The sequence below is a fragment of the Heteronotia binoei genome, unplaced genomic scaffold (genome assembly GCF_032191835.1).
Source record: "Heteronotia binoei isolate CCM8104 ecotype False Entrance Well unplaced genomic scaffold, APGP_CSIRO_Hbin_v1 ptg001309l, whole genome shotgun sequence".
In the NCBI taxonomy this organism is placed as follows: domain Eukaryota; kingdom Metazoa; phylum Chordata; class Lepidosauria; order Squamata; family Gekkonidae; genus Heteronotia; species Heteronotia binoei.
In genome coordinates this window covers 392,548-418,778 of record NW_026800234.1, presented here as the reverse complement: position 1 = coordinate 418,778, position 26,231 = coordinate 392,548, and the positions used below count along the sequence as shown (strand labels likewise).

General features: G+C 50.0%; 1 protein-coding gene and 2 non-coding genes across 3 annotated transcripts; all 3 read right to left on the bottom strand.

The window, feature by feature from the left end:
* Window positions 1–2,108: 2,108 nt before the first annotated feature.
* Window positions 2,109–17,923, bottom strand: RPS3 (ribosomal protein S3). Its single transcript, XM_060263900.1, has 6 exons — window positions 17,799–17,923; window positions 12,877–13,007; window positions 11,168–11,261; window positions 4,990–5,084; window positions 3,384–3,571; window positions 2,109–2,323 (listed from the first exon to the last, which is right to left on the bottom strand). Exons 1-6 carry the CDS (start codon window positions 17,826–17,828, stop codon window positions 2,130–2,132), a joined length of 732 nt encoding a protein of 243 aa, XP_060119883.1. The 5' UTR covers window positions 17,829–17,923; the 3' UTR covers window positions 2,109–2,129.
* Window positions 3,715–3,861, bottom strand: LOC132591013 (small nucleolar RNA SNORD15). Its single transcript, XR_009556797.1, has one exon. It is a non-coding gene; the product is annotated as a small nucleolar RNA SNORD15 (small nucleolar RNA).
* LOC132591014 (small nucleolar RNA SNORD15) lies at window positions 10,970–11,119 on the bottom strand. The gene has a single exon (XR_009556798.1). It is a non-coding gene; the product is annotated as a small nucleolar RNA SNORD15 (small nucleolar RNA).
* Window positions 17,924–26,231: the final 8,308 nt, after the last annotated feature.

The following is a 26,231-nucleotide window of genomic DNA, read 5'->3' as shown; positions in this document are numbered from 1 at the left end:
TGGCAGGAAGGCTGTCCAGACAGGCTTTCGTTCAACCTTCTGATACTCCTTATTGCTGGGCTGAGACGGTACCAGCGATAAGGCGTGTCAGAAAGTTTCTCCTCTTAGTGAATTAAGACTGGTGTCCCGATTTCCAAGCAATGATCTGTATTATTGGGGAAGCCGCATTGCACTGAATTGCGTAAAGGTCTACGACGGAGGAAGGCTGACCGCAAAAGAATAGATGGTTTTGAGCTGTGGTGCTGGAGAAGACTCTTGAGAGTCCCTTGGACTGCAAGAAGATCCAGTCAGTCAGTCCTAAGGGAAATCAACCCCGACTGTTCCCTGGAAGGTCAGATGCTGAAGCTGAAGCTCAAAGACTTTGGCCACCAAACGAGAAGGTTGCACTCCCTGGAGAAGACTCTTGAGAGTCCCTTGGCTGCAAGAAGACCAAATCAGTCAGTCCTAAGGGAAATCAACCCAGACTGTTCCCTGGAAGGTCAGATGCTGAAGCTGAAGCTCAAATACTTTGGCCACCAAATGAGATGGTAGCACTCCCTGGAGAAGACTCTTGAGAGCCCCTTGGACTGCAAGAAGATCGAATCAGTCAGTCCTCAGGGAAATCAACCCCGACTATTCCCTGGAAGGTCAGATGCTGAAGCTCAAATCCTTTGGCCACCAAGGAGAAAGAGCCTGGCAAAGCAAGCTATTCCTCCCCAAGGAACAGTGGAACAGGCTTCCTCGGGATGTGGTGGGCTCTCCTTCCTTGGGAGGTTTTTAAACAGAGGCTAGATGACCCTCTGACAGCAATGAGGATCCTGTGAATTTAGGGGGAGGTGTTTGTGAGTTTCCTGCATTATGGAGGGGGTTGGACTAGATGACCCTGCAGGTCCCTTCCAATGCGAGGATTCTATGATTCTAAGCACATGGTTTAAAACATCAGCATTCATTGGTCTTAAAGGTGCTTTCTTTGTATTTCTCCCATGGGATCCAGGGAACTGGCCAAAGGAAGCTCTGGCTCTTCCCTTCCTTCCTCAGGGGACCAGGAGGCGGAGGAGCCTCAGCCAATAGAAGGAAGAGAGGCTTGGCTCAGTAGCTCTGCTGTGCGACTGAGAGAGCCTGGCAAAGCAAGCTCTGCCTCCCCCGCCCTTCCCCTTCCTTCCCAAGGGAGGAGCCTCAGCAAATGGAGGTTTTGCTCTGTAGTTCTTGTGCAACTGAGGAAGCCTTGCAAAGCAAACTAATGCAGAAGGAAGCAAGGGGGGGGGGGGAAGGAAGCAGATGACAGCCAGTTGCTCGGGGAGGCCTGATTTGGCCCCTGGATCGCATATTTGACACCCCTGCTCTAGGCTGATCCTGTGTTGAGCAGGGGGTTCACCTATATATAATCACCATCTTCAAGTACTTGAAGGGCTGTCATCTAGAGGATGGGGTGGAATTGTTTTCTGTGGCTCCGGAAGGTAGGACCAGAACCAATGGATTGAAATTAAATCAAAAGAGTTTCTGGCTCAACATTAGGAAGAACTTCCTGACCGTTAGAGTAATTCCTCAGTGGAACAGGCTTCCTCAGGAGGTGGTGGGCTCTCCTTCCATGGAGGTTTTAAACAGAGGCTAGATGGCCATCTGACAGCAATGAAGATCCTGTGAATTTGGGGGGGGGGGGGGGGGGGAGGTATTTGTGGGTTTCCTGAACTGTGCAGAGGGTTGGACTAGATGACCCTGGAGGTCCCTTCCAACTCTAGAATTCTAAGGGAGGAGCCTCAGCCAGTGGAGAAAACAAGAGGTTTTGCTCTGCAGCTCCTGTGCGATCGAGCGAGCCCGGCAAAGCAAGCTGCGACGCAGAAGGAAGCAAGAGAGGGAGGGAGAAGGAAGCAGACGACAGCCAGTTGCTCGGGGGCCTGATCTGTCGCTTGGGCCGCACGTCTCGACACCCACGCCGTCGAGCTTTCGAAGCGAGAGATCGGCGGAGGTGGTTTGCCGCTGCCTGCCTCCGCACAGCAGCGTGGGACTTCCGTGGCCATCTCCCACCCCAGAACTGACCAGGGTGGACTCAGCTTAGTGTCTGAGGCTGGACAAAACAAGGCCATCCGGCTTACCACACCCCTCCGCCCCCAGCGGAGCCAAGTGCAGACAGGCAGGCGCTCACCCTTCCATCACGCCGTGGCCACCGGCTGAGGCATGGGGGGCTGCTCCGGCTTTGTGCCTTTCTGCTCCGAGATGGGGGTCGTGGGCAGGATCTCTTCCTTGGGCTCCACGATGCTGACGTGGTCCGGCAAGGGCTTCTTGGGTCCGATCTTCCCGCTTGGGTCCCAGGGCAGCATGATCTTCACTTTAATGCCCAGCACACCTGAGGAGACAATCGTCGAGCTGAGCTGTTTTTTTTTTTAAACTTGTCTTGCATTTTTTTTGGCGTGTGCATCTGGAAGTCATGGGCACCTCTGGGGGACTGACCCCTACTGGAGGCCTGGAGACTATTCAGGGAAGCCGCCATCCTCAAGTTTGGTGTAGAGAGCCAGTTTGGTGTAGTGGTTAAGTGTGCGGGCTCTTACCCGGGAGACCCGGGTTCGATTCCCCGCTCCTCCACTTGCACCTGGCTGGAATGGCCTTGGGTCAGCCAGAGCTCTCGCAAAGCTGTCCTTGAAATGGCAGCCGCTGTGAGAGCCCTCTCAGCCCCACACCCCTCACAGGGTGTCTGTTGTGGGGGGAGAAGATATAGGAGATTGGGAGCCCCTCTGAGATTTGGAGTGGAGGGCAGGATGAGAGCCAGTTTGGGCACAGTGGTTAAGTGTGCGGACTCTTATCTGGGAGAACCGGGTTTGATTCCTCACTCCTCCACTTGCACCTGCTGGAATGGCCTGGGGTCAGCCATAGCTCTCACAGAGTTGTCCTTGAACAGGCAGCTTCTGTCAGAGCTCTCTCAGCCCCACTTACCTCACAGGGTGTCTGTTATGGGGAGGGGGGAAGGTAAAGGAGACTGTAGACCGCTCTGAGACTGACATTCAGAGTGAAGGGCAGGGTAAAAATCCAGTATCTTCTGGAGAGAGCCAGTTTGGTGTAGTGGTTAAGTGTGCGGAGTCTTATCTGGGAGAATTGGGTTTGATTCCCCATTCCTGCACTTGCAGCCGCTGGAATGGGTTTGGGTCAGCCATAGCTATGGCAGTTGTCCTTGAAAGAGCAGCTTCTGTCAGAATCCTTTCAGTCCCACCTACCTCACAAGGTGTCTGCTGTGATGAGTGAAAGGGAAAGGAGATTGTAAGCTGCTCTCAGTCTCTGATTCAGAGAGAAGGGCGAGGTATAAATCTGCAGTCTTCTGCATTTGGGGGTCTTTCACCAGGTGACTGAAGCAGCCATTTCCCCCAGACGCAGGCCAAGAAACCACCAGGACTGGCCGCCCCCCACGTACTCACCCTGCCTGAGCAGAACGTGGCGCACAGCCGTGTCGACGTAGTAGTTGACCGGGTCTCCGCTGTGGATCATCAGGCCATCCACAAATTTCATGGACTTCGCTCGCTGTCCCCGAAGCTTTCCCGAGACCACAACTTCGCAGCCCTTGGCCCCGCTCTCCATGATGAAGCGGAGGACGCCGTAACACGCCCTAAAGAGGGAGGAGAACAACCCTCAGGAGGAGAGGCCCCGCCTTCTCATACTCCCCCCACCTGACACATTTCTCTGCAGAAGCCAAACAGAAAAGCGAAGCGGCAGTCTTCCTTGGCACCGCAAACCCTACGCTCTGCTCTCCCTTCTCAGACAAATGCCTCTGTCATCCAAGGAAGAGGACACGCCTGTCGGAGCACCCGAGCGCGGCCCCACAGAACGTGGCCCCGAGCTGGTTACTCCGAGCAGGACGGCGTCCGGTTCTGACTCGTCATCGGATCATCACGGAAGGGGAGCTGCTGGCGTCGTCCCAAGGCTATCCAGCAGATGCACTCTGTGTTCAAGTTTAAGCGTGTGACATGGTGAAAAAGCATCCCAAGGCCGAGGGAGAGAACATAAGAGGAGCCATGTTGGATCAGGCCAATGGCTCCTCCAGTCCGACACTCTGGGTCACATAAGAACATAAGGGAAGCCATGTTGGGTCAGGCCAATGGCCCATCCAGTCCAACACTCTATGTCACCTAAGAGAAGCCATGTTGGATCAGGCCAATGGCCCAACCAGTCCAACACTCTGTGTCACATAAGAGAAGCCATGTTGGATCAGGCCAATGGCCCATCCAGTGGTCCGACACTCTGTGTCACACAGGGGCCAAAAAACCAGGTGCCATCAGGAGGTCCACCAGCAGGGCCAGAACACTAGAAGCCCTCCCACTGTGCCCACCCCCAAGCACCAAGAATACAGAGCATCACTGCCCCAGACATAAGAACATAAGAGAAGCCATGTTGAATCAGGCCAATGGCCCATCCAGTGGTCCGACACTCTGCGTCACACAGTGGCCAAAAAAACCAGGCATCATCAGGAGGTCCACCAGTGGGGCTAGAAGCCCTTTCACTGTGCCCCCCTCCGCACCAAGAATACAGAGCACCACTGCCCCAGACAGAGAGTTCCAACGATACGCTGTGACTAATAGCCACTGATGGACCTCTGCTCCATATGCTTATCCAATCCCTTCTTGAAGCTCTCTATGCTTGTAGCTGCCACCACCTCCTGCGGCAGTGAATCCCATGTGTGAATCACCCTTTGGATGAAGAAGGACTTCCTTTTATCAGTTCTAACCCAACTGATCAGCAATTTCATCGAATGCCCACGAGTTCCCGTATGTGAAAAAGGGAGAAAAGGACTTTATCTTCTGAACAAATAGTTGTATGGTACTGCACGTGATTCCACTGAAATCAATTTTACTTATTTAACTTTATTTCTCTCCAGGACTCAATGCAGGCTACAAGATGAACAACCCAAAAGAACAGCGCAGATCAGGGGTGACCAAACTGCAGCTCAGGAGCCACATGTGGTTCTTTCGCACATAGCGTGCAGCTCTCGAAGCCCCCACCGCCCCTTCAGCCAGCGTGGAGACTTACCTACGCACCGCCAGCCCTCCCAAGAGCTTGTAGCGCAGAGACTCCGCTTGGGCGATGGCGCACAGACCTCTCGTGGCCACCTTCTCGGCGTACAGCTGAAAGAGGAAGGAGCACCTTTGTCAGTTTGAGAGCCAGTTTGGTGTAGTGGTTAAGTATGCGGATTCTTATCTGGGAGAACCGGGTTTGATTCCCCACTCCTCCACTTGCACCTGTTGGAATGGCCTTGGGTCAGCCATAGCTCTGGCAGAGGTTGTCCTTGAAAGGGCAGCTGCTGGGATAGCCCTCTCAGCCCCACCCACCTCACAGGGTGCCTGTTGTTGGGGAGGAAGGGAAAGGAGATTGTAGGCTGCTCTGAGCCTCTGTCCTTGAAAGGGCAGCTCCTGGGAGAGCCCGCCTCAGCCCCACCCACCTCACAGGATGTCCATTGTGGGGGAGGAAGGGAAAGGAGATTGTAGGGCACTCTGAGACTCCCTCCTTGAAAGGTCAGCTTCTGGGAGAGCCCTGTCAGCCCCATCCACCTCACAGGGTGTCTGTTGTGGGGGAGGAAGGTAAAGGAGATTGTAAGCTGCTCTGAGACTTAAAGTGGAGGGTGGGCTATAAATCCAATATCGTCATCTTCTTCAGGGAAAGCAGCCACAAGGACTTGCAGAGGGCGATGTGATTTGACTGCTACCGGAGAGATTTGCTGAGAAAGAGCCAACAGAAGACTTCTTATAACAGAGGAATTTCGCTGTTAGCATAGCACGGGAATTCTGACAAAGTGCGGTGGTGGGTGGAGCCACAAAAGCTTTCTCTGTTCTAGTTACTTTACAGGGTTGCCAGTAAAATTTTATTTTTCAGTTCCATGACTTTCCCTGGCCAACATTTGTCAATTTCTCTGACCACCGTTCAAATACAACCGCAAGTTAAAAAATGAATAGGCCGTGCTGTGTTAATGCAAGCCTTAATGAAATGTTCCACTCTACAACTACACATACTCTACAACTACACACGTCTCAATGGCAACAATATTTGTCGAAGTAAGAGACTTAATATCAGCTTCTTTCAACATTAAACTGCAGCAACATCTTCTGTTTTGCAAATGCACAAAAAAAAAATTACACCAAGATACAAACTTCAATTTAAGTAAACTCTGAATGCTAACTCAATTTAAGTAAACTCTGAATGCTAACAAGTAGGATCTTCCCCAAAGCTGGGTTTCACTTTCACTTTCAGATTCCAGAAAGTGTAATGAGCAGATCAGCAGCAAGAAAGGAGGCGGAGTTTCTGCAATCTAGAGAAGCAGACAACCCTCATTTGCAACCTTTATGCATGGGAGAAGTCAGGAAAGACGGCGAGAGAGCTGGTACTCTGTAAACTCCAGCAGGAACAAGCTGTCACATTTGCAAAATTTACTTTGCATGGTGCAGGATAGAAAGCGCTAGTTGTCTGAAATCCAACAGTGGCAAAACTCATTTGCAACCCTGTGCTGGGTTTAGCAGGAGACAAAACATCCATTCCACACACAAGCGTGGCCCAAAAACATGCTTATCTTTATACTAGCAGGTAGGGAGGAAAATTTCTGAGCCCCGTGGCACAGAGTGGTAATGCTGCAGAGCACTGCAGTCGGAGCCCTCTGCTCACGACCTGAGTTCGATCCCAGTGGAAGCTGGTTCAGGTAGCCGGCTCCAGGTTGACTCGGCCTTCCATCCTTCCGAGGTCGGTTAAATGAGTCCCCAGCTTGCTGGGGGGAAAGCGTAGATGACTGGGGAAGGCAAAGGCAAACCACCCCGTAAAAACGTCGTGAAAGCAGCGTCACCCCAGAGTTGGAAACAACTGGTGCTTGCACAGGGAACTACCCTTTTACCTTTTTTAGGGAGGAAAACAGATGTTTAAAGTTTGTATACTGCTAAACGTTGAAACTAGCCTTGCTTTGCGTATTCCACAGGCAGATCTGGGAAATCGCACAGGGACAGAGCTCAACAAACACATGAGGCTGCTTGCTGGGGGTGGAGCTGAGAAGAAGGCGGAACTGGGAAAGGGCCTCATTAAGTTTTACTCGCATTCTGCGGCTTCTCTATTCCAATTGCCACAAGAACAGATCATGCTCTTGCAGCGGCAGGTCAAAAATCCACTGCTTGAATATATTGGAATTACAATTTCTCTGACTTCAGACCAATTTCCCTGACTTTCTGGAAAGTGGCAATCCTGCTCTCTTCTCACCCCCCCCCCCCGGCCAATACTTACCCACCCACAGGAGAGTAACGGAAGAATTCACAAAGCGGCTCGAGGGGCCGTCCTCCGCTTCGCAGGCCGGGCCCCCCTAAGGCGGTCTAGAGGCCTCGTGAAGATGCTTTGCAAACCAGCGGTTCCAAAACAGCAACAGCACCTGCTGGCTCGAACCATCCAGACACTTTCAGGGAGGAAGAGTGTCGGTGGTCAGCTCTGCTAGGTGACTCTACTCGTTTTGGCCTGTACTTGGACAAGCATCGTTCAAGGCATGCCTAGCAGCACAAGGGGGGCGGGGGGCAAAGCAGCTGCAAATTTCAGAAAAGACCACGGTGAGAACAGGCAGAACGGGATGGCGTGCAATACTCCCTCTAAGCTGCGGAGTCTTGGGAGCAAAAATTCTACTCGGTGAACTCGCTGGCATTAAAAGCGGTGAGCTGCTGCATGTGTGAGTTTGCTCCGGAGCTATTTTTTCTGAGCCAAGACAAAAAATGTGGAAGCCGAAAATGTAAAAAGCACGAAGGTTCTTTCTACCATATGTGGTGGACTTGTGAAAGAGCTAAAATGTTTTGGCAGATGATTCAGCAAGAGATTTCTAAGATCTTGGGATATGAGTTTAACAAAGTCGCAGAAACTTTTCTGTTGGGATTACAAATGGAAAAATTCCCAAAAGAAGATAGAACTTTAATCTGGTACTTGCTCTCAGCCGCCAGGATATTGTATGTGCAGTTGTGGAAGCAAGAAAAAAAATACCAGAGAAATTGGACTGGATTATAAAAGTTATGACATGGAGTGAAATGGACAAATTAACAAGAATGTTAAGAGACTATGATTTGGAAGTTTTTAAGATGGAGTGGAAAAAGTTTAGAAGATATGTAGAAAAGGAGTGGAAAAGAAAAGGATATTGGACAATTTTTGATAATGATTAAGTTTTAAAAAGAATATTAATTTTTGTTTTAATAGTTAAGGGTACCTTTAAATATTTGCATTTTAAGTAAATAACACCAGCGGGGGTCAAGTAACGGGGGGGAGGGGTGGGTAGAAAGTAATATATGGGGGAGATAAAAGAAAGTTTTTAAAGATGCAAGATACAGTTTTATTACCATATGTTACCAATAAAATTGTTTTAACCCGGAAAAAAATGTGGAAGCCGGAGCTTATGAAACCGTGAGCCGGCTCACACTAACTCAGTTTAGAGGGAACACTGCTGGCAGGCGCAAGAGATCGCCACGCAGCCATAGCTGCATCTTGCACAGCTCACCAGAAGTTCACCAGAGAGTTCCCTTTGTACTCTCGTTCATCTCATTCATCACAAACAGACAGGAGTGGCCACCACTGCCTGCTTCAGAAATCCCTGCAGAGGCAGAGAAACGAACTCCACAATTTCCTCGCCACCCTTCATCAGCCCGAGAAAGGGACAGGCTGCTCTGCCCGCAGGCTACTGGGAGACTGGGGAGAGCAAGAAGAACTTGATGCCAAGCATCTGGCGTTCAAAGGTCACTTGCAAATCAGAGAATGTGATTTAACTACAATTTCCCTGGCTTCAGGCTAACATAGGCACACTTGCACAAACCACAAAAGCAGCTACCTGGAGAGCTGGTGAGCTCTCCATCACGGGCAGTCTCCAAGCGGCGGCTGGAGAACTACTCATCAGTTTGGTGTGGTTAACTGCACAGGCTCTTATCTGAGAGAACCAGGTTTGATTCCCCGTTCCTCCACTTGCAGCTGCTGGAATGGCCTTGGGTTAGTCATGGCTCTCGCAGAGCTGTCCATGAAAGTGCAGCTCCTGTAAGAGCTCTCTCAGCCCCACCTACCTAAACAGGGTGTCTGTTGTGGAGGAGGAAGGTAAAGGAGATTGTAAGATGCTCCGAGACTCTGAGATTCAGAGTGAAGGGCTGGGTAAAAATCCAATATCATCACCTTCTTCAGGCCAAACTATAGCTTGGGAGCCACATGTGGCTCTTTCACACATATTGTGCAGCTCTCAAAGTCCCCACCAGCCCCCATCAGCTGGCTTGGAGAACATTTAAAGTTAAAGCTGCTTTCCTTCCACCTCTTCCGCCCGCCATCTTCTTTCCCTCCTTGCAGCTCTCCAACATCTGACATTCATGTCTTGCAGCTCTCCAACATCTGACATTCATGTCTTGCAGCTCTCCAACATCTGACGTTTATTCTATGTGGCTCTTGCATTAAGACGACGACAACATTGGATTTATATTCCGCCCTCCACTCAAGAGTCTCAGAATGGCTCACAATCTCCTTTATCTCCCTCCCCCACAACAGACACCCTGTGAGGTGGGTGGGGCTGAGAGGGCTCTCACAGCAGCTGCCCTTTCAAGGACAACCTCTGCCAGAGCTATGGCTGACCCAAGGCCATGCCAGCAGGTGGAAGTGGAGGAGTGGGGAATCAAATCCGGTTCTCCCAGAGAAGAGAGCTCTGGCTGACCCAAGGCCATTCCAGCAGCTGCAAGTGGAGGAGTGGGGAATCAAACCTGGTTCTCCCAGATAAGAGAGCTATGGCTGACCCAAGGCCATTCCAGCAGCTGCAAGTGGAGGAGTGGGGAATCAAACCTGGTTCTCCCAGATAAGAGAGCTCTGGCTGACCCCAGGCCATTCCAGCAGCTGCAAGTGGAGGAGTGGGGAATCAAACCTGGTTCTCCCAGAGAAGAGAGCTATGGCTAACCCAAGGCCATTCCAGCAGCTGCAAGTGGAGGAGGGGGGAATCAAACCTGGTTCTCCCAGATAAGAGAGCTCTGGCTGACCCAAGGCCATTCCAGCAGCTGCAAGTGGAGGAGTGGGGAATCAAACCTGGTTCTCCCAGATAAGAGAGCTCTGGCTGACCCAAGGCCATTCCAGCAGCTGCAAGTGGAGGAGTGGGGAATCAAATCCGGTTCTCCCAGAGAAGAGAGCTCTGGCTGACCCAAGGCCATTCCAGCAGCTGCAAGTGGAGGAGTGGGGAATCAAACCTGGTTCTCCCAGATAAGAGAGCTATGGTTGACCCAAGGCCATTCCAGCAGCTGCAAGTGGAGGAGTGGGGAATCAAACCTGGTTCTCCCAGATAAGAGAGCTCTGGCTGACCCCAGGCCATTCCAGCAGCTGCAAGTGGAGGAGTGGGGAATCAAACCTGGTTCTCCCAGAGAAGAGAGCTATGGCTAACCCAAGGCCATTCCAGCAGCTGCAAGTGGAGGAGGGGGGAATCAAACCTGGTTCTCCCAGATAAGAGAGCTCTGGCTGACCCAAGGCCATTCCAGCAGCTGCAAGTGGAGGAGTGGGGAATCAAACCTGGTTCTCCCAGATAAGAGAGCTCTGGCTGACCCAAGGCCATTCCAGCAGCTGCAAGTGGAGGAGTGGGGAATCAAACCTGGTTCTCCCAGATAAGAGAGCTATGGCTAACCCAAGGCCATTCCAGCAGCTGCAAGTGGAGGAGGGGGGAATCAAATCCAGTTCTCCCAGATAAGAGTCCGCACACTTAACCACTACACCAAACTGGCCACCTCTGCTTTAGGCTGATCCTGGACTGGACCAGACGGCCTGTATGGCACCTTCCATCTCTATCATTCTATGAAAAAAGAGGCCGCCTAGTTTTCAACCATTTACAGCTACGGCATAGAGAAGATTTCAATCCCGTGCTTTTAAAACCGAAACAAGACTCTCTGCTTACTGAGCGGAACGTATTTTTTTAAGATCTTCTTATAAATGCACAAGACATTTTCCCAAAAAGCTGCAGGAAAGGATTAATCCAGATCGAGGTCTGACCCGAGCCGAGGTGCTCCCTTCTCAGACAAATGCCTCAAGCTCATTCAATGCCCAAAGGCCCCTTTGCCAGAGCAGCCAATCCCAGCCCCACAGAACGTGGTCCTGGGGCAGCTGCTTTGAGCGAGAGGGTGCCTCTTTATGACTCGTCATCGGATCATCACTGAAGGGAACCCGGGAGCGAGAAACGAGAACAAAATCTGAAACGGCCCCTTACCTCCACACTTCCTTCGGGAAAGCCAAAACGCTTCTGTACGACGGCGGTCAGCTCTCGGATGCGACGCCCTTTTTCACCCAGAACGTTTTGAGTTCTGAAAGGAAGCAACGTGGGAAGTGCTCGCGTTTTATACACAATACTCCTTGCAGCTCTCCAACATCTGACGTTGATTCTATGTGGCTCTTGCATTAAGAAGACGACGACATTGGATCTACTCTGGGATCTACGCATTCAGCGATCTTGGGTTTTAGGAGAGACTGCTGGCTTTTCTGGAACCCAGAGGCAGTGGGGTTTAAAAGCGGGGAAAAGCAATCCGTCTTCTGCCTTGCAGGTAATCTCAAAAACAACTGGAGATGACCCAGCTTTGTTAAATTAAAGAAGCAGGTTGCTGCTGCTTCGCGCTGGCCAATGTTCAAAATAAGCAGATGCGTTCAGGCCGTGAAATCAGCCACGGAGCGTCACCGCTGCCACAGGAGGCGGAGCCGACCGCAAAATGTCACGGAGGGAGGTTAAACGTTACCTCTCATAATTCCTTCACGTCTCAGGCCAAAGCTGTGTTCTAATAGGAGGCTGTTTAATCTACACAGCCAATCGGAGGCCCTGTTGGGCAAAAGCACTACCTAGCTGCCTCCCAAAGACATTTAGTGGGCGACTGGAAAAGCGAGAGGGAGCGTCACTGCGCCCCGCCGCCCCCTCTCAGGGCACCATGACGGGGATCGCTGCTTTAGAGCCAATTCCAAGATTCAGGAAGAAAACAGGCCGAAGTTCAATTAAACATGTGCCTCAATGTGCTAGCCTGTGGCACAGACCTGCAGGGGTTTGTTTTAGCAGGAATGCAATTCCGGCTGGCTTGGTGTCAGGGTGTGTGGCCCAATATGCAAATTAGTTCCTGCCGGGCTTAGAATCATTGAGTTGGAAGGGACCTCTAGGGTCTAAAAGAAAAGCCCTACAGACCTGTATTAACTGTACTAGGTTCCCCGTTCAACATTTTAACTGTCCTCATCCTCCCTGTATTCTCTGAAGTAATGCACATAAGACAGAGTACTCTACGCAAACAATGGCTATGAAGAAGAAGAGGAAGATACTGGATTTATAGCCCGCCCTCCACTCCAAAGAGTCTCAAAGCAGCTCACAATCTCCTTTACCTTCCTCCCCCACAACAGAAACCCTGAAAGGTAGATGAAGATATTGGACTCATATCCCGCCCTCCACTCTGAAGAGTCTCAGAGCGGCTCACAATCTCCTTTACCTTCCTCCCCCACAACAGAAACCCTGTGAGGTAAATGAAGATATTGGACTTATATCCCACCCTCCACTCCGAAGAGTCTCAGAGCGGCTCACAATCTCCTTTACTTTCCTCCCCCACAACAGAAACCCTGTGAGGTAAATGAAGATATTGGATTTATATCCCGCCCTCCACTCCGAAGAGTCTCAGAGCGGCTCACAATCTCCTCTACCTTCCTCCCCCACAATAGACACCCTGTGAGGTGGGTGGGGCTGAGAGGGCTCTCCCAGCAGCTGCCCTTTCAAGGACAACCTCTGCCACAACTCTGGCTGACCCAAGGCCATTCCAGCAGGTGCAAGTGGAGAAGTGGGGAATCAAACCCGGTTCTCCCAGATAAGAGTCTGCACAGTTAACCACTACACCAAACTGGCTCTCCAGTCTGAATAACCCAGAAGCATACAAACTAGACAGGCAGACATCTCACCTGGTTGCGAGGATGATGATTTCTGTCCTGGTTGGGGTAACTCTGACCTCCACTCCAGAGTAGCCATCTTCCGCCAGCTCCCGTGTCAGGAATTCATTCAGCTCCGCTTTGAAGATACCGTCAGCCACAAACTAAGGGAAACAAAACCCAGCCGAGTCACGTGAAGCCGTTCCAAAGGGAATTTTCTATTCCGGCAGCGGTATGACCCCAGAAAGAAAGCCACAACCAGAAGTACAATGATGCCCGTTAGGCCTCGTGTGAACCTAGGGTGTACCATCTAAGCAAGGTATAATCTCAACCAATTCAGTACCCACAAGCCTTTATTTGCTACAACTGACGGTACCCAGTTTTTTCACCGCTTCCCACTCCAGTGCAGACTGGGAAATGTAATTTTTAAAAAAGTATGACTCTGCCCTAGGAATTTTTCAGAAAGTGTTAACAGTGGCATAATTTCAGTTGGGAAGCAAAATAATGTAAGCCTAGGCATGACAGTCTAATAACAAAACTTGATTTTTTTAGGGTAAGAACATAAGAGAAGCCATGTTGGATCAGGCCAATGGCCCCTCCAGTCCAACACTCTGTGTCACACAGTGGCCAATATGTGTATACACACAAACACACACACACACTGTGGCTAATAGCCACTGATGGACCTCTGCTCCATATTTTTATCCAATCCCCTCTTAAAGCTGGCTATGCTTTTTTATGTTAAAACAATTTGGTAACATATGGTAACAAATTATATTTCTTACATCATTAATAACTTACTTTATCTATCCCATATATTACTTTCTACCCACCCCTCCCCCCATTACTTGACCCCCACCGGTGTTATTTACTTAAAGTACTAATGTTTAAAGGTACCCTTAACTAATAAAACCAAAAATTAATATTCTTCTTTTTTCTAAGACTTAATCATTATCAAAAATTTTCCAATGTCCTTTTATTTTCCACTCTTTTTCTACATATCTTCTGAACTTTTTCCACTCCATCCTAAAAACTTCTAAATCATAGTCTTTTAAAATTCTTGTTAATTTGTCCATTTCACTCCATGTCATAACTTTTACAATCCAATCCCATTTCTCTGGTATTTTTTCTTGCTTCCACAACTGCGCATATAATGTCCTAGCAGCTGAAAGCAAGTACCAAATTATAGTTCTATCTTCTTTTGGAAATTTTTCCATTTGTAATCCCAACAGAAAAGTCTCTGCAACTTTCTTAAATTCATATCCCAAGATCCTAGAAATTTCTTGTTGAATCATCTGCCAATACTTTTTTGCTCTTTCATAAGTCCACCACATATGGTAGAAAGAACCTTCATGTTTTTTACGTTTCCAACATCTCTCTGGCATCTTATTATTCATCTTTGCCAATTTCTTAGGAGCCATATACCATCTATACATCATTTTAAAACAGTTCTCTTTAATACTATGACACGTCGAAAGCTTCATAGAGTTCTTCCACAAATATTTCCAAGTTTCCATCTGTATCTCTTTATTTACATTAATTGCCCACGTAATCATTTGAGATTTCACTACTTCATCTTCCGTAGACCATTTTAAAAGTAACTTATAATTTTGAAATTAATTTTTTGTTGTCCCCAAGCAGAACTTTTCCCATTTCTGTTTGCTCTTTTCTTATCCCTTCAGTTTTAATGTCATTCTCCACCAAGTTCTTTATTTGTTGCATTTGAAACCAATCATATTTATTATTCAGCTCTTCAGCAGGTTTCAATTCAAAGCTGGCTATGCTTGTAGCCGCCACCTCCTGTGGCAGGGTATGCTATTTACGACTGACTGGAACAGAAAAGGACAATTTTGTGACTGACGCTTCTACCGAGATAAAAAAATGTTGCTCTGCTAGAGTGAATTTGAAATCAACAACACCCGAACTGCTGTGCATAAAATGAAATATAAACTGCTGTGCAAAGAACAAAATTGGCAGGTTGTTTCCTGTGCCAAAGCAAGTCAATCAACATGGGTTGTGTTCCCGATACTAGCCTACTCTGGAAATACACCCCAGAATAGCTGCAAGAACCAAGCCTCAGACTTATCCTCAACGCACTGACATTAACAAGATTCTGAGTGAATACACAGAAAGCACTCCAGATAGACTTTCCTCCAAATACTCTCACCTGGAGATGCAAGGGATTGAACCTGGAACTTTCTGCATGCCAAGCAGATGCTTTGCCACTCCGCCACAGACAATAGTCAAGGCCCTGTGAGTGATGTCTTTTTTCGGCAACAGTATCACATCAGTAAGGTCTGCTGGACGTCCCAATCACCTTTCCATACAGGCTCCTAAAAGCACTTCATCTATGGTGTTGTGTCTGTAGGTGAAGATCAGGGGTGGCCAATTGTGGCTCTTTCACACATGTTGTGCGGCTGTCGAAGCCCCAAATGCCCCAATCGGCCAGCTTGGAGAAGGCATTTAAAGTTGCTTTCTTTCCACCTCTCCCTCCTTACCTTTCTTCCCGTCTTGCAGCTCTCTAACATCTGATATTCATGTCCTGCCACTGACATTTATTCTACGTGGCTCTTACATTAAGCGAGTTTGGCCAATCCCTGATGCAAGATATTCTTTAGGTTATAAACAATTTTATTAGTAACATATGGTAGCAAGACTATAAGAAAAAAGAAAATTTCCTACCCCATATCTTACTTTTCCCCCACCCCTCCCCTTGTTACTTGACCCCCGCCAGTGTGATTTACTTAAGAAAAAAAACAAATACTAAAGGTACCTTTAACTATTAAAAAACCCCAAAAGTTATACTTTTGTTTTTTAAAAAAACTTAATCATTATCAAAAATTGTCCAATGTCCTTTTATTTTCCACTCTTTTTCTACGTGTCTTCTGAACTTGGGCATTCGATGAAATTGCTGAGCAGGCAGGTTAAAACGGATAAAAGGAAGTACTTCTTCACCCAAAGGGTGATTAACATGTGGAATTCACTGCCACAGGAGGTGGTGGCGGCCACAAGCATAGCCACCTTCAAGAGGGGTTTAGATAAAAATATGGAGCACAGGTCCATCAGTGGCTATTAGCCACAGTGTGTGTGTATATATAAAATTTTTTGCCACTGTGTGACACAGAGTGTTGGACTGGATGGGCCGTTGGCCTGATCCAACATGGCTTCTCTTATGTTCTTATGTTCTCTTATGAACTTCTTCCACCCCAACTTAAAAAGCTCTAAATCATAGACTCTTAATATTCTTGTTAATTTGTCCATTTCACTCCATGGTGCAAGATATTCAACAGGTAAAGCATCTCAAATCCCAGCACCACTTCAGTGAAAGGCACCAGCAAATTTACAGAAACTCTTCACAGCCCTGCAAGGCCAGAACCCCCTATCCTGTAACGGAGCCAGAAACGTCTGAAGCTCGTGGACCACCCAGAAAATAAGAATGTCAGTAACTATTAACCCAAGGCGCAGAGCAAGAACTTCAAGTTCTGGGGCAATCCAGGCCTGTAGCCACGGGGAGGAGGGGGGCTGTGGGGGCATTACCCCCTGACTTCCAGGCAAGGCCCCCCTACTCCCTCTGGGGGCTTTCCAAGGTGCAGTTTGCTTTTTTGCCATAGCTGAGTTGGTGAAGCACCAGTTGCGGTGACCACAGCCAGAAGAGCTGAGCAGGGCACAGTACACTGCAGCAGCAAAAGCAACAGGCAAGGAGCAGGAAGGAAGCTGCTGGGGAGCGGCGATGGACAGATGGGGATGGATGGAGCTGCTGGCTACAAAGTGCTGGGCTGGGGGAGAAGGAGGTGGAAGGAAACCCCGCTGCTTGCATGCAATGTGTAGTCCCTTCTTGACTCCAAAGTTTTAGGGCTGGCTGCCTCAACTTGGCCACATTCAGAGCCTCCAGATTTTGCCCCAACCGCAGAAAGCTTCTAGGAAGCAACAAGGTTCCAGATGGGAAAAAGTGCCCCCTGACTTTTTAAAAAGTCTCCTGACTTTTAAAATTCTGGCTAGGGCCCTGGGGCAATCCATATCACAGAGCGGCAGATATCCGAGCACACGTGCAGAAGAAAGGACGGTGGCTCAGTGGTAGAGCATCTGCTTGGTCAGCAGAAGGTCCCAGGTTCAATCCCTGGCATCTCCAAAAAAGGATCCAGGCAAATAGGTGTGAAAAACCTCAGCTGGAGACCCTGGAGAGCCATGAATGGGGCTGTGGCTCAGTGGTAGAGCATCTGCTTGGGAAGCAGAAGGTCCCAGGTTCAATCCCCGGCATCTCCAAAAAAGGGTCCAGGCAAATAGGTGTGAAAATCCTCAGCTTGAGACCCTGGAGAGCCACTGCCAGTCTGAGTAGACAATACTGACTTTGATGGACCCAGGGTCTGATTCAGTAGAAGGCAGCTTCATATGTTCATATGTCCAGGCAGGAAAAATATAAAATGATTTTACGCAGTTCTCCTTGTTTTGCGTGCTATCGTTCTTTCTGCGGGGAGTTAATGCAGTAGCCCCCACCCCCCCCCCCACCTTCTGAAGTGGTGCAGTCCACTCCGCCACCAATTGGGTCAGAACCATTCGATAAAGGGGGGAGGACTAATGCAGGAAGACCATAAATAAACTACCGCTTGTGAGCGGCCGAAAACCATTTCGTGGGTCTTTTAAGGGCCTGAAGTCCGCCCCCCCCCCCCCGTCTTTCTTGCCGCCCAGACCCTCCAACGTCCCAGCATGCCCCGCGCCGCAATACGACCCTCCATTCTCTGCCCGGCCGCCATGTCAGGCAGGCCCGGCTGGAGACCTTGCCTGGGATGGGGGGCAGCTTCAATCGGCCGCCATCCGCCGCGGCAGCCCTCCCGACGGCCCCACCGTCACCCTCAGGACACCCAGCTCAGCCCGCCGCTTCTCTTCCCAGCGGTATTCCCGGCCCCGCGACTGCCGGTCCCCGCGTTATCTAGCGCCTTCCCCGCCACAGCCCTCACCTTTCGCTTCTTGGAGATCTGCACCGCCATCTTGGGACGCGCCGCCCGGGCGAAAAAGAGGCCGCTTCCGCCGCCGCAGAGGATTATAGGGCCGCTCTGCTGCCGTCTATTGGCCGGTGGTGATCACGTGAAGCGAGGTGCCGCGATGCATAACGGGAAGCCTATGGGTGTCTGAGGCTGTCAGCCGTTCGGTCACGTCTTGGTGCTTCCTATTGGTCTGTGTTGATCACGTTGGGGCATAAGTGCAGGCTGGGAAGTGTAGTTTAAAAACTCTAGGCTCTCATCTAGGAAGTTAGATCCAAGTGGGAAGCACTGTTGACCTGAAGCAGGGGTGGCCAAACCGTGACTTGGGAGCCACATGTGGCTCTTTCACACATACTGTGTGGCTCTTGAAGCTTCCACTGCCCTATTGGCTGGCTTGGAGAAGGCATTTGTCTCTTCAAACCACTTCGCCAAGCCAGCTGGCAACCTGGAGAATGCATTTAAAGTTGCTTTCTTTCCACCTCTCTCTCCCTCCTCCCACCCAATCTATTTGCCTTCCTTGTCTCACGGCTCTCAAACATCTGATGTTCATGTCTTGTGGCTCTCAGACATCTGACATTTATTCTATGAGGCTCTTATGTTAAGCAAGTTTGGCCACCCCTGGTCTGAAACTGTGTGACAAAGTTTGAATCCAATCGCACCTTTAACACCAACAAAGTTTTATTCAGGCTGTGAAGAAGAAGATACTGCATTTATATCCCGCCCTCCACTCCAAAGAGTCTCAGAGCGGCTCAAAATCTCCTTTCCCTTCCTCCCCCACAGCAGACACCCTGTGAGGTGGGTGGGGCTGAGAGGGCTCTCACAGCAGCTGCCCTTTCAAGACAACTCTGCGAGAGCTATGGCTGACCCAAGGCCATGCCAGCAGGTGCAAGTGGAGGAGTGGGGAATCAAACCCGGTTCTCCCAGATAAGAGAGCTCTGGCTGATAAGAGCTGGGGCTGATGGGAGTTGTAGGCAAAAAAACCATCTGCAAGAAAGGAGAGCCCCGGGCAAGTGAGGCCTACCTGCGCTGGATACAGATCCAGTCAGCCCAAGCAGGCCTCGCTCACCTGGGGCTCTCCTGGGATGCTCCCCCACCCCAGTCAAAAGGCCGGCAAGCCATCCGCCACCCAAAATCACATCAGAAGTGGAGAAAGGGTGTTGGGGGCTTCTCCAGGGGTGAATGAGGGCTGATGGGGGCGTGGCAAAGCCCCTGGTGGCTGGCTGGCTGCCCGCTCTCCTAATCCAGGGATTGTTATGCAGTTGCACCTCCTATTCAACGGACAAGATAGGTGGGGAGGAAGAGGGGGAACCTTCTGAAAGGTTCAGGAGCTGCGCTCCTGTGAGCTTAGGGTTGCCAAGTCCAATTTCAGAAATATCTGGGGACTTTGGGGGTGGAGCCAGGAGACACTGGGGTGGAGCTAGGGGGGAGGGGGGAAACGGCGCCAAGGAGCGTGGCAAGCTGCCCCATCTCGGAGCGGGCAGCTGCTGTGCGGCTGCCGCCTCTTCTCCGCTCACTGTAGCTGCTCCTCCGAGATGGGCTCCGTCTGAGCCCATCTCGGAGGAGCAGCTAAGATGAAGCCGAGAAGAGGCGGCAGCAGCGCAGCGCCATCGCCCGCTCCGCCTCTGAGGTAAAATCAGAGAAGGACCCAGATTCGCGGCTCGCCATGCTCCTGGCCTGCCTCCACCCTCCCCTTCTCTGATTTTACCTCAGAGGCAGAGCGGGCGATGGCGCTGTGCTGCTGCCGCCTCTTCTCGGCTTCATCTTAGCTGCTCCTCTGAGATGGGCTCAGCGTGAGCCCATCTCGGAGGAGCAGCTAAGATGAAGCCGAGAAGAGGCGCAGCAGCGCAGCGCCATCGCCCGCTCCGAGATGGGGTGGCTCGCCGCGCTCCTTGGCGCCATTTCCCCCTTCCCTCCACTTTCGTTTTTTTGGGGAGCAGGGGAAGAGGCTGGAAATCCTGGGGTCCCCCGCCAGGGCGGGAGGGTTGGGAAGCCTATGTGAGCTCCTGCTGAATTCAAGGCCTGGATATAATACTTTCAAAAATGTTTCTTTGGAGGCTTCCGTTCAGGAAAGAAAACCAAATTTGATTTTAAAGACGCTTCTTTGGCTGAGGAGCTGGCAACTGGCTTAACCTGTGGGAAATCCAATGAAGTGGCGTAAAGAACAAGGAACGCCATGTGTGGGATTTCGGGGTTGTGACAGCAGGTTAGAGTTGCCAGTCCCCAGGTGGGGGCAGAGGATCTCATGGTTTAGAGGCCCTCACCCTGCTCCAGGGTCATCAGAAAGCATGGCGGGGGGGGGGGGGGAGAAATGTCTGCTGGGCACTCCCATTATTCTCTATGGAGGCCGATTCCCATAGGGTATAATGGAGAATTGATCCATGGGTATCTGGGGCTCGGGGGGAGGCTGTGTTTTGAGGTAGAGGCACCAAATTTTCAGCATAGCATCCAGTGCCTCTTCCCAAAATACTCTCCATGTTTCAAATAGATTGGACCAGGGGGGCCAAATTCTATGAGCTCCCAAAGAAGGTGCCCCTTTCCTTCATTATTTCTAATGGAGAGAAGGCATTCAGAAGGTGTGCGGACCCTTTAAATGTGATGGCCAGAACTCCCTCTGGAGTTCAATTATGTTTGTCACACCCTTGCTCCTGGCTCCACCCCCAAAGTCTCCTGGCTCTACCCCAAAGTCTCCTGGCTCCACCCCCCCCAAAGGCCCCAGATATCTTTTGAAATGGACTTGGCCAACCCTATAGCAGGTGCAAGCGTTCCTTGATTTCTTCCTTTCCATGCAGGGGGTTAAATTAGTCTGAATCTGCAGCCTTGCAGGATAGAGTCGGCAGCTCAAGCAAATTAAGCTTGGGGTGGCTTAATAGGCAGGTTTGAGGTGGGGAGAATCAAGAGTCGCAGCAGAATTTAGGGGAAGAGAGCTGAGATGAACCTTTGGGCAGCTGCCGGCAGCTGTGGGAGCCCTGGAATTCCTCTTATCTTGACTACTGCTGATAAAAATGCTCTGGGGGGGGGGGTGTGCCTGTGTGAAGTCATCTGAAGGCTTGGAATTGGCCGTGGTAACTGCTGTGCAGCGTTGGGGCTTTAGCGACACTGACTGATTAATGTTATTTGACTGCCTCCCCTTCCTCCCTCCGTTTGGTTCTTGGAACTTCTAAATAAAGAAGAACTGTCTGTTTAATTGAATGAGGAGACAGCTTTTTTAATGCAGCAAAAAGCCCACAGCCAAGTTGAAGAGCTTTATTCGAGTGGAAGAACAAAGTAGAAGTCAAGAGACACCTTTAAGACCAACGAGGTTTTATTCCGAATGTAAACTTTCGTGTGCTCTCTAAGCACACTTCTTCAGACGAGGGATCGCGTACAGTGAGCAGAGATACATATAGCTGGTAGGCACAGGTTTGTTTTGACCCAGACTTATCAATATTGTGATTAGCACATTCTCACATTTTGACAAATTATTGTTTTATTCGTTTCTCATGCTCAGGCTACCCAGACCAAAGGTTTGCTCAGTTTGTTGATTTTACTATTCTGTCGTTGGATTTGAAGAAGAAGAAGATAAAAGATATTGGATTTATATCCCGCCCTCCACTCCGAAGAGTCTCAGAGCGGCTCACAATCTCCTTTACCTCCCCCCCCCCAAACAGACACCCTGTGAGGTAGATGAAGATATTGGATTTATATCCCACCCTCCACTCCAAAGAGTCTCAGAGCGGCTCACAATCTCCTTTCCCTTCCTCCCCCACAACAGACACCCTGTGAGGTAGATGAAGATATTGGATTTATATCCCGCCCTCCACTCCGAAGAGTCTCAGAGCGGCTCCCAATCTCCTTTCCCTTCCTCCCCCACAACAGACACTCTGTGAGGTAGATGAAGACATTGGATTTATATCCTGCCCTCCACTCCGAAGAGTCTCAGAGCGGCTCACAATCTCCTTTCCCTTCCTCCCCCACAACAGACACCCTGTGAGGTAGATGAAGATATTGGATTTATATCCCGCCCTCCACTCTGAAGAGTCTCAGAGCGGCTCACAATCTCCTTTCCCTTCCTCCCCCACAACAGGCACCCTGTGAGGTAGATGAAGATATTGGATTTATATCCCGCCCTCCACTCCGAAGAGTCTCAGAGGGGCTCACAATCTCCTTTACCTTCCCCCCACCACAACAGACACCCTGTGAGGTAGATGAAGATATTGGATATATATCCCACCCTCCACTCTGAAGAGTCTCAGAGGGGCTCACAATCTCCTTTACCTTCCTCCCCCACAACAGACACCCTGTGAGATAGATGAAGATATTGGATTTATATCCCGCCCTCCACTCCGAAGAGTCTCAGAGCAGCTCACAATCTCCTTTCCCTTCCTCCCCCACAACAGACACCCTGTGAGGTAGATGAAGATATTGCATTTATATCCCACCCCCCACTCTGAAGACTCTCAGAGCAGCTCACAATCTCCTTTACCTTCCTCCCCCACAACAGATACCCTGTGAGGTAGATGAAGATATTTGATTTATATCCCGCCCTCCACTCCGAAGAGTCTCAGAGCGGCTCACAATCTCCTTTACCTTCCTCCCCCACAACAGACACCCTGTGAGGTGGGTGGGGCTGGAGAGGGCTCTCACAGCAACTGCCCTTTCAAGGACAACCTCTGCCAGAGCTTTGGCTGACCCAAGGCCATGCTAGCAGGTGCAAGTGGAGGAGTGAGGAATCAAACCCGGTTCTCCCAGATAAGAGTCCGCACACTTAACCACTACACCAAACTGGCTCTCCAAAAGGCATCTGTTGCAGGCAGACAGCTTGTAGGCCTCTTGAGCAGAACACTCTAAGAGAGTTATGACTGACCCAAGGTCACACCAGCAGATGCAGGTGGAGGAGTGGGGAATCAAACCTGGTTCTCTCAGATAAGAGTCTGCACACTTAACCACGACACCAAACCGGTGTAAAATCTGTACTCTTTTGCATTCTAAACCACAGCCTACCAGCTATCTGTAGCTCTGCTCACTATACCTGATTTCCTCGTCTGAAGAAGTGTGCTTAAAGCACACAAAAGCTTATATTCTGAAAAAAAAAAAACTGTGTTGGTCTTAGAGGCGCCCCTTGACTCCTGCTTTGTTCTACTGCTTCAGACTAACACAACTGCCCCCTTGGATTTATTTGAGTGGGTTGCTGGAGTGGCAACCTTCTTCTTTCATTCAGGACAGACGTAAGAAAATACTTCTTGACACAGCAAATGATTAAAATGTGGAATTTGTGGCCAGAGGAGGTAGTGATGGCTACAGGCATAGATAACTGAAGGGGGACATGATAGAGGTTTGCAGGATCATGTGTGGGATAGAAGGAAGCAGAGAAAGAAGTCCTTTTCTCCCTTTCTTACAACACAAAACCAGGCGGGCACTCCATGAAATTAATGAGCAGTAGGCCTAGAACAGATATGAAAAACCTTTCTACCCAAAGGGGGGATGAACACGTGGAATTCACTACCACATTAAGTGGTGGCAGCTACAAGCGTAGCCAACTTTAAGAGGGGGCTGGATCAACATCTGGAGCAAAGGTGCATCAGTGGCTATTAGCCACATGGTATTGATGGAACTCTCTAGGGCAAGTGAGGCTCTGTATTCTTGGTGCTTGGAGGGCTACAGTGGGAAGGCTTCTGGAGTTCTGGCCCAGCTGATGGAACTCCTGATGACCCCTGGGTTTTAACCACTGTGTGACACAGAGTTTTGGACTGAATGGGCCATTGGCCAGATCCAACATGGCTTCTCTTAGGTTCTTATGTGACCCAGAGTGTTGGACTGGATGGGCCATTGGCCTGATCCATCATGGCTTCTCTTATGTGACATAGAGTGTTGGACTGGATGGGCCATTGGCCTGATCCATCATGGCTTCTCTCATGTTCTTATGTGACACAGAGTGTTGGACTGGATGGGCCCTTGGCCTGATCCATCATGGCTTCTCTTATGTTCTTATGTGACACAGAGTGTTGGACTGGATGGGCCATTGGCCTGATCCAACATGACTTCTCTTCTGTTCTTATGTGACCCAGAGTGTTGGACTGGATGGGCCATTGGCCTGATCCAACACGGCTTCTCTTATGTTCTTATGTGACACAGAGTGTTGGATTGGATGGGCCATTGGCCTGATCCAACATGGTTTCTCTTATGTTCTTATGTGACACAGAGTGTTGGACTGGAGGGGCCATTGGCCTGATCCATCATGGCTTCTCTTATGTTCTTATATGACACAGAGTATTGGACTGGAGGGGCCATTGGCCTGATCCATCATGGCTTCTCTTATGTTCTTATGTGACACAGAGTGTTGGACTGGATGTTCCACTGGCCTGATCCAACATGGCTTCTCTTATGTTCTTATGTGACACAGAGTGTTGGACTGGATGGGCCACTGGCCTGATCCATCATGGCTTCTCTTATGTGACACAGAGTGTTGGACTGGATGGGCCATTGGCCTGATCCATCATGGCTTCTCTTATGTTCTTATGTGACACAGAGTGTTGGACTGGATGGGCCATTGGCCTGATCCAACATGACTTCTCTTCTGTTCTTATGTGACCCAGAGTGTTGGACTGGATGGGCCATTGGCCTGATCCAACACGGCTTCTCTTATGTTCTTATGTGACACAGAGTGTTGGACTGGATGGGCCATTGGCCTGATCCAACATGGCTTCTCTTATGTTCTTATGTGACACAGAGTGTTGGACTGGATGGGCCACTGGCCTGATCCAACAGGGCTTCTCTTATGTTCTTACGTGACACAGAGTGTTGGACTGGATGGGCCATTGGCCTGATCCAACAGGGTTTCCCTTCTGTTCTTGTGTGACACAGAGTGTTGGACTGGAGGGGCCATTGGCCTGATCCAAGATGGCTTCTCTTATGTGACACAGAGTGTTGGACTGGATGGGCCATTGGCCTGGTCCAACATGGCTTCTCTTATGTTCTTATAACAGCTTTAAAAGCAGATAAGATGGATTCATGGAGGAGAGGTCTATCAGAGGTTAAAGGGAACCTTTACATTTAGTTTCAGTCAAGCTATCAGTGTCTAATAGCCATAGTGACTGATTGGACTCTCCAGGTTCAGAGCCAGTCACCAATGAATCCCAGTGCAAGGAGGGAAAGGCTGTCGGCCCTCCAGTGGAATTGCTTGGCCACTGTGTGAGAGAAAATGCTGGTCTAGATCCACCACTGGTCTGATCCAGCAGGGCTAAGTTTATGTTTTTGCGCACGATTTGTGCAGGGGGAGGAACACCTTATAGCAGGGGTGGCCAAACTTGTGTAATGTAAGAGCCACATAGAATAAATGTCAGATGTTTGAGAGTCGCAGGAAGGAAGGAAGGAAGGAAGGAAGGAAGGAAGGAAGGAAGGAAGGAAGGAAGGAAGGAAGGAAGGAAGGAAGGAAGGAAGGAAGGAAGGAAGGAAGGAAGGAAGGAAGGAAGGAAGGAAATAGAGAGGGTGAGGGAGGTGGGTGGGAGAGGTGGAAAGAAAGCAACTTTAATTTTAGCTAAATGCATTCTCCAACCTGCCAACTGGCTTGGAGAAGCAATTTAAAAAGACAAATGCCTTTTCCAAGCTGGCCGATGGGGATGAGGGCTTTTAGAGCCACACAATATATGTGAAAGAGCTATCCGTGTGGTTTCCGAGTCGCAGCTTGGCCACTCCTGCCTTACAGATTCTGCAGAAATGGCCAACAGGGGGAGGAACAAAAAAAAAAAAATCTCCTTTTTCAACTAGCAGTTCCCAGGAGCGACCACACGAGGGCAGGTTCCCCCTACTGAATCCACCAAGCCCTTTGTCTAGGGCCTGCAGGGCCTATTCCACAAAACCCCTGGGATTCCTTGCTAGCTGATCATCTCCGTTGCAAGGGATGGAGTAACATCTCTGGAAGACAATTTGCTCTCTGTGATCAGTTTTTCTCCACAGCAGGACAGTTGTGGCAGGGCCCAGCCCAATGTATTCTATGCCCCCCCCGCCTCCCCCAAAGAACAGGTAGAGTCCAGGAACACCTTAGAGACTTTAGAGTCCTGTTTTCGTATTTATTACAGTCTGGTTTCTTCCAGTTTTGCCCCACCTGGAGTCTGGCAAGCGCAGAAGTCAGAAGCAGACTGTGACACAAGCGTGCATTCACTCCGTGTTGGAGTTCACGTACATAACCATAATCTGTAGCCAGATTGCTGTAGTGGTTAAATGTGCGGGCTCTTATCTGGGAGAACCGGGTTTGATTCCCCCACTCCTCCACTTGCAGCTGCTGGAATGGCCTTGGGTCAGCCAGAGCTCTCTTATCTGGGAGAACCGGGCTTGATTCCCCATTCCTCCACTTGCAGCTGCTGGAATGGCCTTGGGTCAGCCAGAGCTCTCTTATCTGGGAGAACCGGGTTTGATTCCCCACTCCTCCACTTG